We start from the raw sequence: 13,008 nt of genomic DNA on the forward strand, positions 1-13,008 counted from the left end.
CAGAAGGCTGCAGTAAATCTATTAAGACAAACTTTTCAAACCACCTTTTATAATGAGTGAAGATGTGTACCATTGGGAGTATAAAATACAGTAGAACTGCACTAATCCGCATTCCACTCAAACAGCATGCTATAATTCGCACAAAATATTGACCAACTCTCCTTACCTTTCAGTAAAAAGTTAATAGTAGCACAGAACTCTTATGTTTTATCATTTTACATACATTTTTGATACATCCCCATAAATAAGAACCAACCTACAATGGTGAAATAACTGAAAAAATGTTTTGTGATGCATTCTTCTGGCCTTTATTCTTGTTTTTCTTCAGATGCTCCGTCATTTATAAAACACATTACTTCACAATGGGCCTCACCATGGTTAATGTGAAGTAGGACTTTATCCTGCTCCTACTGCTGTTGCCGGCAAAATGTCCATTGACTAACTGGAAGCAGGACTGGACTTCCAGTGAAGGTCTACTGTATATGCATATCCATATAAACAGGTTATTGTAAGACGTGATTATCAAACAGAACCTTAAAATCAGTCTTCAGCTGCATTTTCCTTTTTTTTCTTCTTTTTTTGGCTTGTATGTGGGGACAAATACTCCTCTTTACTCATGAGAATAATTCTATTTGACATTTTAAAAGTTCAGCTCCCATTTAAAAAAGAAAAGGAGTACTTGTGACACCTTAGAGACTAAAAAATTCATTTGAGCATAAGCTTTCGTGAGCTACAGCTCACTTCATCGGATGCATTCAGTGGAAAATACAGTGGGGAGATTTATATACACAGAGAACATGAAACAATGGGTGTTACCGTAACTCCCATTGTTTCATGTTCTCTGTGTACATAAATCTCCCCACTGTATTTTCCACTGAACGCATCCGATGAAGTGAGCTGTATCTCATGAAAGCTTATGCTCAAATAAATTTGTTAGTCTCTAAGGTGCCACAAGTACTCCTTTTCTTTTTTCAGATACAGACTAACACGGCTGCTACTCTGAAAGCTCCCATTTAGCCATTGTCAGTTGTGTGTACGTATGGTCTAGTGGATAGTGCACTGGAGTTAGATTCAGTAGGCCTGGGTTCAACTTGTACCTCATCCACAGACTTCCTGTGTAATTTCAGAAAAGTCACTTTAACCTACCCTGTGATTCAGTTCCCCATCCATAAAATGAGGATAATACTTCAGTACTTCAGAGGAGTTATGAAGATAAAAAATCCATAAATGATTGTAGACCCTCATTGGTGATGAGAAGCATATTAGCATATAGATAATTGTCAAAAGAGTTAAGTGTGTTGGGTGCTGAGTTCTTTTGAAAATCTGACTCTTATTTAAGGACTAAAAGGGAGCTGAGCTTTTTGGAAAAATCTCACTCCAATTGTGGTGCTTGACACTTGAAAATCTGTCCCGTCCCCTCCTGTGAAAGGTGAACAGGATTTTCCATGGTATGATATGAGACGTCATGTACAGTAACGTTTTATTATTTATTATCACACCAGTGTCATATAAGAGGTAATATAACCTTTCTACTCCTCTTCAATATTCCCATTTATATAACCAAGGATCGCATTAGCTCTTTTGGCCACACCGTTCCATTGGGTGACCATGTTCATTTGATTAACCTCCAGGATCTTTATGCTTTTTTCAGAGTTGTTACTTAGAAGGACAGCGTGCCTTACAGAAGTCTAGCATTATTACCTTTATCAAGCAAATTGTAATCTCATCAAAAAAAGATGTCAAGTTAGTCTGATAAGATCTATTTTCCATAAACCAGTGCTGATTGGCATTAATTACATTATGCTCATTTAAATTTTTATTAATTGAGTTCCACTTCAGCTGTTCCATTATTTCGCTCAGGATCGATGTCAGTTCTATCCTTTTTAAATATTGGCACAACAATAACTTTCTTCTAGTCCTCTGGAACTTCCCCAGTGTTCCAAGATTTTATTGAAAATTAACATTAACAACTCAGAGAGTCCATTGGCTAGCTTTTAAAAAACTCTTGAATGCAAGTTATCTGAACCTTCTGATTTGAAAATCTCTAACTTTACTCTCTGCTTGTTAATATCCTCTTTAGTTACTGTGGGAATGGAAAGTATTTCATCATCTTCATATGACAGGAATACATCATCTTGCTTTTTCCCAAATACAAATGTATTGAATGCTTATGCCTTTTCTGCAATATTATTGACAATTCTACTATTTTCATCCAGTAATGGACCAATAACATTGTTAGGATTACTTTTGTTACTAATATACTGAAAGAAAACATCCTTCTTATTCCCTAATTCTACAAGCCATAGAGTTCTCTTTGTATACTTTTGTTTCCTTTATCAATTTTCTACAACTCCTAGTTTTAATTTATATTCACTGCTATCAACTAGCCTATATATATACACAGAGAGAGAGAGAGAGAGAGAGCGAGAGCTGCTTTCACTTTCCCTGAAAACCAGATTAGTTTTTTCACCAGTATAATTTTCTCTCTTGACTATAGCTTTTTGGGGCATCTAGGAAAATGTTGTTACACAGTTCCCAATTATGATTCCTGTATTTCTTTTTAAAGTCTTTCTCCCAGCTGATTTGGCTCATAATTGTTTCCAACTTTGAAACTAGCCATTTTAAAGCACCAAATACACATATTACTGATATTCACTTTCACCTAAACAACCACTAATTTTTAGTTCTCTGATCAACTCCTCTTTGTCTGTCAAGATTAGGTTAATATGGAATTCCCGTGTCTTGGATGCAACACTGTTTGGGTTAGGAAATTGTAATCTATAATTTTTAAAAATTCCAAGGATGTGTTAGTACTGGCAGAATAAGACCTCCAGCATATGTCACTCATATTGAAGTCCAGCATGATTATACAGGTGTTTTCCTTACAAATAGATTATACGTAAGTACTTAAGGACAATCATCCTGATCCTCTTTTCTCATGTGATTTGGTGGTATGTAGCAGTCAGCAACTAGAACCCCATCTTATTCTATGACAGGTTTCAGAGTAGCAGCCTTGTTAGTCGGTATCCGCAAAAAGACAGGAGTACTTGTGGCACCTTAGAGACTAACAAATTTATTAGAGCATAAGCTTTCGTAGGCTACAGCCGACTTCATCTGATGCATAGAATGGAACATATAGTAAGATATATATATAAGTTGGAAGTTACCATACAAACTTTGAGAGGCTAATTAGTTAAGATGAGCTATTATCAGCAGGAGAAAAAAACTTTTGTAGTGATAATCAAGATGGCCCATTTAGAAAGTTGACAAGAAGGTGTGAGGATACTTAACTTAAGGAAATAGATTCAATATGTGTAATGACCCAGCCACTCCAAGTCTCTATTCAAACCCAACTTAATAGTATCTAGTTTGCATTTTAATTCAAGCTCAGCCAGTTTCTCCTTGGGAGTCTGTTTCTGAAGCTTTTCTGTTGCCAAATTGCCACCCTTAAATCTTTTACTGAGTGGCCAGAGAGGTTGAAGTGTTATCCTATCGGTTTTTGAATGTTATGATTCCTGATGTCAGATTTGTGTCCATTTATTCTTTTGCGTAGAGAATATATGTGTTAAAACAGTGATCATTATTATCTTAGAACATAGATATCCTAAATGTAAAGATTATGGAGCCATAGCACATACCAGGCACTCATTTAATAACAAATACTATATTTAAGGCTGAAAAATTACTTCCCTCATAGACCTCTGTTTTCATTCGCACATCACTTTTGGAAAATAAATCCTTTTCAAATAAAATTTTCCACACCGAATACCCAATTGTGTTTCACAAACTCTTTCTGATCCTGGGACTTTTGCCATTAGTTTAAATGGAAGCAAGATCCGTCCCTTAGAACATGTCCAAACAGAAGTGAGAAAGATTTGAGATAAGGCAGCATGACAGCGTGAGCAAAATTAAGGAATTTGCCCTTGCCTGACAGCCTCCAGGGCACAGTCCATCTGCTCCAGCCCCCATGTCTGCAGAGAGACCTCTGTTATTTAAAAATTAATATTTTTAACACAATAGAGGAACAAAAAATTTTAATATTGAGGACAGTTTACACATACATTTACCCAAGATGGCTCCCCTGGAGCTGTTTTACAGTCAGTGAAGGTAAGGTAATCTTGTGAGCTGAAAGAAAATCCTAATAGGAGCTGTCTGTAACTGCAGAACATTTAGACGGAAAAAAATATTTTTTTAATTTATTTTTGTTTTTAAAAATGCATCCAATTGCTAAAGTCTCTGGACACATTGGCACAGTTTCATGAAGCAAATTTTTTTTTTTTTTTTAAGAAAAAGACAAGGGACTCGTTTTCAGATTTGGGGTTTTGGTTGGGACCTATCCTTAATTATAAGTTAAATACTAATAAATATCTCACAGCCTGAATCCCTCAGCAGCTGGGAACCTTACAAAACACCATGATGTCACAGCAAACAACCGTGAATTTTACAAACATAAACAAAGAAAGAAACCAATTTTTTAAAATTCAGCCTAGGTCAAAATAAAGTTGGTACCATTTAATGACTGTTCCACAGCCCTTGATGGTCACAATCCAGATCTCAGTGGACAGCTCTTGGTATCACATAAAGCACCATCACAATTGGTACTATTAACAACTTCCATCTCAGTGAAGAGATAAAGGCTTGAACAGGAAATGGATATTATGCCACCCTCTAACGCCGAGAGGTGGATTCTCTAAGAAAGGGCAGAGGCACATTGGGAGAGATGTAGGGAAGTTTGTACTGGCTCTTCCTATGCTGTACTGGTACATAATCTTCAAATAACCAAAGACTTCATTCTCTAACACTGTCAAGCCAGTAAATTTCATGAGCACTAGATTTACACAAAAATTGTACAAGGAGAAAATATTTTAATTTTTCCTGTATTATGTGTTTGAAAATAATCTTCTATTGTTTTTTATATATATTAGCAAAAGAATGAATACAGAATTTCATTTAAAGAACTAGAAGAGAGAGAGAGAGAGAGAGAGAGAGAGAGAGAGAGGCGCAGGAGCATGGCATGTGATATATTTATTCTCTTCTGTGCTACAAACATGTTATTTCCATGTGAAAGAATAATATTTAAATTAATTAAAGCTCTGATTTATTTCAGTAGTCACTTTTCTAAGGACAAAAAGGAGTTTCCTTATATTCATTCTCAGTTTCCATCTTCATCTCTAGTATGTCATGATACATTTAATTCAAGAAATGTATCTTCTTACCCTTTTAACATCCGGGACAAAAATCACCAAGTATCTACGTAAGAATTTGCTTACAAAAACCCAAAACCTTTTACTTCTTGCTGTCCTCAAAAATATCCCCTAAAATATTCCTATGCATTTATTTCACATAAGACAATAATAAAAATTCTACTCTCAAGTACATTCATTTTGCTCTAAAAACAAAGAAATCACAAAACTTAAGATTCTTAAGAGACATTTTATTCCCGTGTTAAAGGGAGTAAATTTAATGCAACAATAACAATCTCCAAAACTGTAAAGAAGCTAGAAGAAGCTGTTCCCTTTCAGAAGAGGTTTTCATGCAATTTTAAATTTACTGTAATACATTTTAATACCAAATCTTGTTTTATATAATACTACATTGCTTTGTACAGAATATAAACATATTTGTGTATATCATTAACAACATTATAAATGACATCATAATAATCAGAGATATACTGTATCTTCATTTTTGTTTGCATTATATTTTCCAGCTTCTGGTTTCAGAAAATTACCACAGGAGTTCTCTCCTCTTCATGCACAGCACACAGTAATTTGCAAATTCAAGCAAGGATGAAAATGTGATTGAAATATAGGATTTTTTTTCTAATGAAAAGTGTTATTGCATTATAAATTATTGCTAGAATACTTTCATGGCTCTCTTCTCTGACGCTCATCCTTTTCAGGGGAATGTTCTCTGTTTAGAAACACAGCTACTTTAAGGATATGTTTGGCTTCAAATATATGTTTTGCCCTTGGCAATGAAGAAATATATTAAATACAATGATTGGGGACAAATTCTGTTATCTGTAGCTTAAAAAATCCCACTGAATTAAACTGGAGGTTTGCCAAAGTGAGGACTGTAGGATCTAACCCTTTGTTTTAATGTGTCTTTACAACACAAACCAAGGTTTACCTATTTATAACTAATACCTGTTTGGAGCTCTCTCTCTCTCGCATGCCCATAGAACTGTTATACTGCCTAATGTTCCTCCAATAATGTATTTGCAGTGTTTTTACTGTTCATAACAGAAAATGTTACTGCATATTTCTGTTCACACATGACGCTCTTACAGTTTATTGATTGCAGTCAAAAGGTTTCTCTCTTAACACTGAAGTGAATGACCAGGGTGTGTTAAATTATTTATATCAAATGAAAACTGATAAGAAAAGTCCTTGAAAACAGCATTGGCAGCCATATTCATTTGTTAAACTCAGAGTTTGGAACTAGATACAGATGTTTGGCCACAGAAAACAGAGTAGAATACAGAAGCAAGCACTACCAGACATAGGCAACAATGAAACTGGGAGCCTTTTGGTAACTCCAATCCTGCATTCAATCCTCAAAATGTGAAGGAACAACAACTTTTTTATTTCTAGTAGAAATATCATGGGAACATTACGCTGTATAATTTTCATGCAAGATGGACATGCGCAGAACAGCTGTCTGGTGAAGCATTTTTCCTCAGCTCTTATCTGTAGATTCCCAAGGCATCACATGAACACAGGAAGTTTTGTCCATTGAAAAAACAATGCAACAATGACCCTACTTACTGAAACATGAAGAAAACATTCTCAGAGTCTCCATTTTAAATTATTTATTCTGGATTTTAATTTGTTTTCTCCTACCTGGCCCATCCCAGTCATCTGTCTCCACAATGAATTGTCCTGGTTTCTCTGACTGTGCATCACCATCTGATTCTGCTGTTTCCTGGCTGCCCTCTTCATCACCTGAAAAGAAGGAATACATAAAACTTAAATAATTTCTGTGACACTCAGATAGAATATCCATAATAAGTGTGCATGTGTGTATGTGAGTGCATATATTATACAGTATATAAAGAGAGAGAAGATAACATTGTTGACCAACTAAACACCCGTGAATAATCAATGGCTACAAATAACTATACATATAAGGCTTGATCAATCAATCCTTGTGAAACCTCTCTTGGAGATTGGTGTGGACAAGAATGAGGACCTTTCTTATATTCTTTTGTCCAGTAGTTAGGGTATTTACCTGCGATGTAAGAGAGCACCAGTTCAAGTCTCCCCTCTGCCTGATGAGGAGCAGGAATTTGAACAGGGTATCCTACCGCTCAATTGAATGCCCTAGCCATTGGGTATGGGATAGTCTGATGTGGGTCTCTCTCTCTCTCTCTCAGCCTCTCCTGTTGAAGCTGTTCCACTTTGAATAAATAACTACAGAGTCATTGGGCCAGAGAGAAAGAGAGAGACCATGCATGAGAATGACTCTATATGGTGATTAGAGCACTCACCCAGGATCAAGCCCCCTATTCTAATGACTCTAATTATTTAACCAATAGCTTTAACTAGAGAAATTGAGGACACCCCATCTCAGAATATCCCATAGCCCAGGGATACCGCACTCACTTGAGAGGTGGGAGATCTCTGTTCAGCTCCCTTTTCCTCATCAGGTGGAGGGATGGGGGGTTTGAACCAGTGTTCTCCCACATCTCAGACGAGTACCCTAACCACGGGACTAAAGTTATAAGGGAAAGTTGCAGCCTTCTGTCTTTCCTCCCCCAGTTGCTTTGTGTGGAATTAGGCTCGCTCAAAGCAAGACTACCAGCAAGTGAGATAAGTGGCTGAACACTTGTCTTCCCTCAGTTTCTGAATTGAGCTGGGGCTTAGACGGGAGACAGGCATCCGGATGCCAGAGTGGGGCAGCAGCACATGCTTAGAGGCAGAAACACACATGCGTAGGGAACTTTTACTGCAAAAACATAGGTGCCGAGTGAGTTTAGGCACTTAGAAAGTTTGGTGGCACTTGAGAGGAGATCTTGTGAATACCAGAGTCACCTAAGTCCCTTTGTGAATCTAGCCCCAGTGTTCATAACCAAATGTGAATCCAATAAAAGGAAAATGAACACAGCATCATTCAACGTGGCACAAATGATCATGACTCAAAGGATAGGAAAATTGTAAAATGGAATATACTATTTGAAACATATGGGTCAGGGTTTTAAAGTCTCTAACAATGCAGGCAAAGAGGCAAACAGTGACAGCTTGCAAATAAACCATTTCAAATATATAAACATTGTCTCTGAAAATTAAATATCTTACCATAAAATACAGGTTTTCCAATTTTTATTAAACCAACTTTTATTATAAGTAGTTGTAGCATTTCAAAGCAGGCACACAGGCAGACAATGATTCTCAACCTTGCTCTTTTTATCCATGTTATTCCTATCAATATTAACCTCTTACACAAATTCTTCGACAATAGAACTACTGAACTTTCTCAGCTAGGAGTGTTACAGTAGCTGTTAGTCACCCTATAATGTATTTTGCAATCAGCTAAACCAACAAAGTATTTTTAACAATGAACAGTTCAGAAATGATAGATCTACTTTCTTGTTCACAACTGCTTATCACAGCATAGATATCATATATGTTTTCCAGGTGCTCCCTATAGTTAGGATACCTTCACAGAAGCCGCTCATGGAAGATAAGGTCATAAAAGAGATGAAAAATGTGTGAGCTTCATACACTCATGGTTTTATCATCAGACAAGATAGCTTTGGGTAAAGGACTGTACCAGTCACAAACATCAAACTACAGCTCATACTAGAGTGAGGAAAGATTAAAAGTTTGGAATTCAGTTTGTGCTCATTCTCCCTCACAGCATAAATGTAAACCTAAATTGTTAACATCCTTATATAGTTGTTCAGAATGAAACATCACTTCTCAGATATAACATTCAATACTGTTAAAAAAAAAACTAACAGGTTTGATACAGAGACTCAGGAATATCATTTCTCATATTAGGCTCCAATTTAATAAGGTACATAAGCATGTGTGTAATTTTAGGTATATTATTAGTCCCACTAAAGCCAATGAGACTACTCACATCCTTAAAATTATACACATGCTTAAATACCTTGTTGAACTGGAACCCTAGCAGAAATTACAGACCAGATTTTCAGCTTCTGTAAATCAGTATAGCCAACTACATCAATATATACCTGTTGAGGATCTGGCCCTGGGAATCCAATGGAAGCAGCTTACTCAGTGAAAATAGTGTTGCTTTTCTGGGATCCCTGCAGACTGACCGCAGATACTTTGAAGGGAACCACATCCAAGTTGAAATATGTTATCTGGATTTGCATTGAACTTATTGCTAAATTTTGACAACATATGGATGTTCTAAAATACATGCCATCTGAAGTGGAGATCCTTGTAAAATAATTTTAAAATATAACTTTCTTAGATTCTGCATGCACTTAGAAAATAAAAAAGCAAAAAATGAAAAGCAAAACTCTCTAATGCTGATAGTCATGTAAGTTTTCAGCATATATGGAACATGTATAGTACATCCATATAATGCCAAAAATCCCACTTAAATTTATAATCCATTTGTTGTATGAGAATGCTGACCTTCAAAATGAAGCTATTAAAAATAAATTGAGAATGACGTTTTCATACTTCACCTTATTTGGTTTGGCAACAAGGTAGATAAGACTACAGTGGCTACGATGTTATGCTAAGATGTTAGCATATGCTAAGATGTTTATGCATCTTTAAGGGTCTAAATGCCTTTACAAATCTGGTCCTTAATCAAGTGCTTAACTTTACGCATGTGAGTAACTAAGTCAATGGAATACTCACATGCTTACAGTTAAGCACGTGCGATGTACTTTGTTGAATCAGGGCCAGACCTCTCCGCATCTTGCAGGATCAAGCCTTTTGTTAACAGAATTTCAAATTTTGCCCAGCCATTCCTCCCCTGACGTACAGAAAAATATTAAGGCTTCCCTGTTGTATAAAAATGTGAGCAGTAGGCATTATTAGTTATTATTTGCATTTTGGTAGCACCTAGGATTGTCAATCATGGACTAGGGCTCTACTGTGCTAGGTACTGTATGTATGCAAAAAGATGGTCCCTGCTTCAAAGAGTTTACAATATAAGTATAATACAAGAGACAACAGGCAGAGAGAGAAAGACTGACAGACCACAAGGAAACAATGGGACAATGGTCTGAGTACACCAGCTGCCTAACTGCTATGCCATGGTTCAGCACATATGGAATCCCAAGGGTAAAGGATTAAGAGAGAGGCTGACTAGTACTTTCCCTATGCTAGCTTCATTCCCATGACCTGGCACAATTTATGTAAGGGCCAGGCAGAATAGCAATTCCTGCTCTCTGGAGCAGTATTGCCAACCCCCAAGCATTCCAAAGTCATGAGTCAGGCTCACACAAATCAGGAATTGTCTTAAAAATCATGAGATTTTTTAAAAATAATAAATTGCGAGTTCTTTTTATTTGCTGTTTTTTTGAGCACTTAGGGTTCATGTTTTCAGGTTTTACTCTTCAACCATTAGGGCTAGAAATGTACTCATAAGAACGGTCATATGGGGTCAGACCAAAGGTCCATCTAGCCCAGTACCCTGTCTTCCGACAGTGGCCAATGCCAGGTGCTCGAGAGGTATCAAGTGATCATCAAGTGATCCATTCCCTGTCACCCATTCCCAGCTTCTGGCAAACAGAGACTAGGGATACCATCCCTGCCCATCCTGGCTCATAGCCATTGATGGACATATCCTCCATGAATTTATTTAGTTCTTTTTTGAACCCTTTTATAGTCCTGGCCTTCACAACATCTTCTGGCAAAGAATTCCACAGGTTGACTGTGCGTTGTATGAAGAAATACTTCCTTTTGTTTGTTTTAAACCTTTTTTTTTTGCTTTAAACTCTTTATTCTTTTTTTTTTTTTGAAAGCTGAAATTCTCACATTCTCATATGACTCCAGCAGCTGGTGCTTTCAGGGAAGCACAATATATCATAAGATATCAGATTAAAATTTTAAGGATTGGCAATGCTGCAGGAATGTAGGAAATGCTCCCTATCCTACTCCCTTCATGATAGCACTGATTAGGGATGGGAATAAGCTGTACAAAGGGGCACAGTAGTGGACTGTGCCTCTCAGGCACAATCTAGCTCTTAGATTTGTTCGAATCAATAGCTTTAGTGATCATTGAGGAAAGGAATTATGTTATTTAACACTAAGTCCATGAAGTACCATTGTCAAATTCAATGTAAAAAAAATAAAATTAACTTGTATCACATCCACCTGTGATCCCAGGTCACTTCCTATATTAATGTGTTTCTTGGAAGAATCTTGGAAAGAGAGGGAAAGTGCGATTATAACTGGGTATAAAGAGAGAGTGGTTATGATATTTTAGTTCATTCCTAAATAAATTCCTCACACTTTTAACTAGAGGTTCAAGCTTTCAAGAGATTTCTCAGGTTCTAAAGGACTGCCTCCTAAATTCCAGGACTTTAAGCAGTTTTGTGGGGGCCTCACCCAAAGGCATCCTAATCAGGTATCTTATCCTTGAGTAGAATAGAGAGATGGGTTCAAATAGGCCCAGGCAAGCCTCAAAGAACACAGTTTTGGGTTGCCTGAGCCTTCTCATAGTCTAGATTCACTAAAGCAAGAATTCTGTTATTTTTCTATTTTAAAAATATTACGTTTTTTTTATGTGAATTCCTCTCCCAGCCACCTTTGCAACTGGTACAGTGAATATGAGTCAGAGAAGAGGAACATCTCAGGCTTTTAAATTTACCATTGCAATAATTTATGATCCTGTACTCTTCCCCTTGTTATATTGTCTTCTCCTAAGACTGTTTTCCACATAACACTCAGTAATAGGTGCCTACTCCTCACAAAGTGAAATTTTAAGTTGTCTTATTGGAAATAGTTTGTTGCTTGTATTTGAATTGTAGCATTCCAGCAACCTCTATACCAAGAAGCAGTTAAATCTCCTTGTAGTGAGGCAGAGTGGCCACTCACTGAGCCAAAGAGGGAAAACCCACTCTCTGAACCTCTGTGGGCAGAGCCAGGTCATGCTTGTCCCTCCCCCCGGGAAGTCAGGAAGTGGGACAGAAAGTATAAAGGGTGGGTCCTGGAGCTCAGTTGTGCTACAGCCACCGAAGAAGACAGACGCCCCCTGCCCACTCCCAACTGGGAGACTGCAGTGGACCCCTGCTGAGCTGAAGACTGGTCAGAGCTGCTGGACCAAGGCCCTGAGGTGTCGCTGGGACTGCCACTGGCCTTCTACCCCAAGCAAGCAGAGGGGCCCCACAGATCCAGTTACATCCCAAAGGGAGTGTAGGAAGTGGTCCAGGGGCAGCTGACCAGAGACTCGGTCAGCATGTTGCAGCTGAATTCCCCGCTGACCCAGTGGTGGAATACTCCACCACCGTTAGGGCACTAAGTCGGGGCCCGCTGGAGTTGGGTGGGCTTGGGCCCCCTTATCCTCTGCCACCCCACCCCTGGATTGGCAGCCTCCCCTCTCTAGGCCAAGAGACGTGCATTTGTTGGCTGTCCACCGGAGGTAGGACACCCAATCCCCATGCGGCTCTGCCCAGATCACGGGCCAGAGCCCCTAACTGTTTGGCTGCTCTGCCCTGACTGTAGGCCAGAGCCTTCAACTGTTTGCTGCCCCACCATGACCGATGGCCAGGCCTCATAGACTTGTACCACTCTGCCCTTAAACTGTTCAATGCTCTGCTAATTCCATGACTCTAGGTGACGTTAGGGTTGCCAACTGTCTAATCACATGAACACAAATACCCTTGCCCCACCCCCTGTCCCGCCCCTTCCCCAAGGCCCTGCCCCTTCTCTGAGGCCCCACCCTGCTCATTCCATCCCCCCTCCATCCATCGCTTGCTCTCCCCCACCCTCACTCACTTTCACCGGGCTGGAGCAGGAGGTTGGGCTGCACAAGGGGGTGCAGACTCTGGGCTGGGGCTGAGGGGTTTGGAGT

General features: G+C 38.4%; 1 protein-coding gene across 3 annotated transcripts in view; it reads right to left on the reverse strand.

The window, feature by feature from the left end:
- ZFPM2 (zinc finger protein, FOG family member 2) overlaps positions 1–13,008 on the reverse strand; it is a 443,433-nt gene that overhangs the window by 319,672 nt on the left and 110,753 nt on the right. For all 3 annotated transcript variants that reach the window (XM_084620788.1, XM_084620787.1, XM_084620786.1), the window contains one exon: positions 6,846–6,947. In XM_084620788.1, coding sequence (XP_084476914.1) covers positions 6,846–6,947 — 102 coding nt within the window. The remainder of the gene's footprint in view (positions 1–6,845; positions 6,948–13,008) is intronic.

This window comes from Lepidochelys olivacea (assembly GCF_965140295.1).
Source record: "Lepidochelys olivacea isolate rLepOli2 genome assembly, chromosome: 2".
Taxonomy (NCBI): Eukaryota; Metazoa; Chordata; order Testudines; family Cheloniidae; genus Lepidochelys; species Lepidochelys olivacea.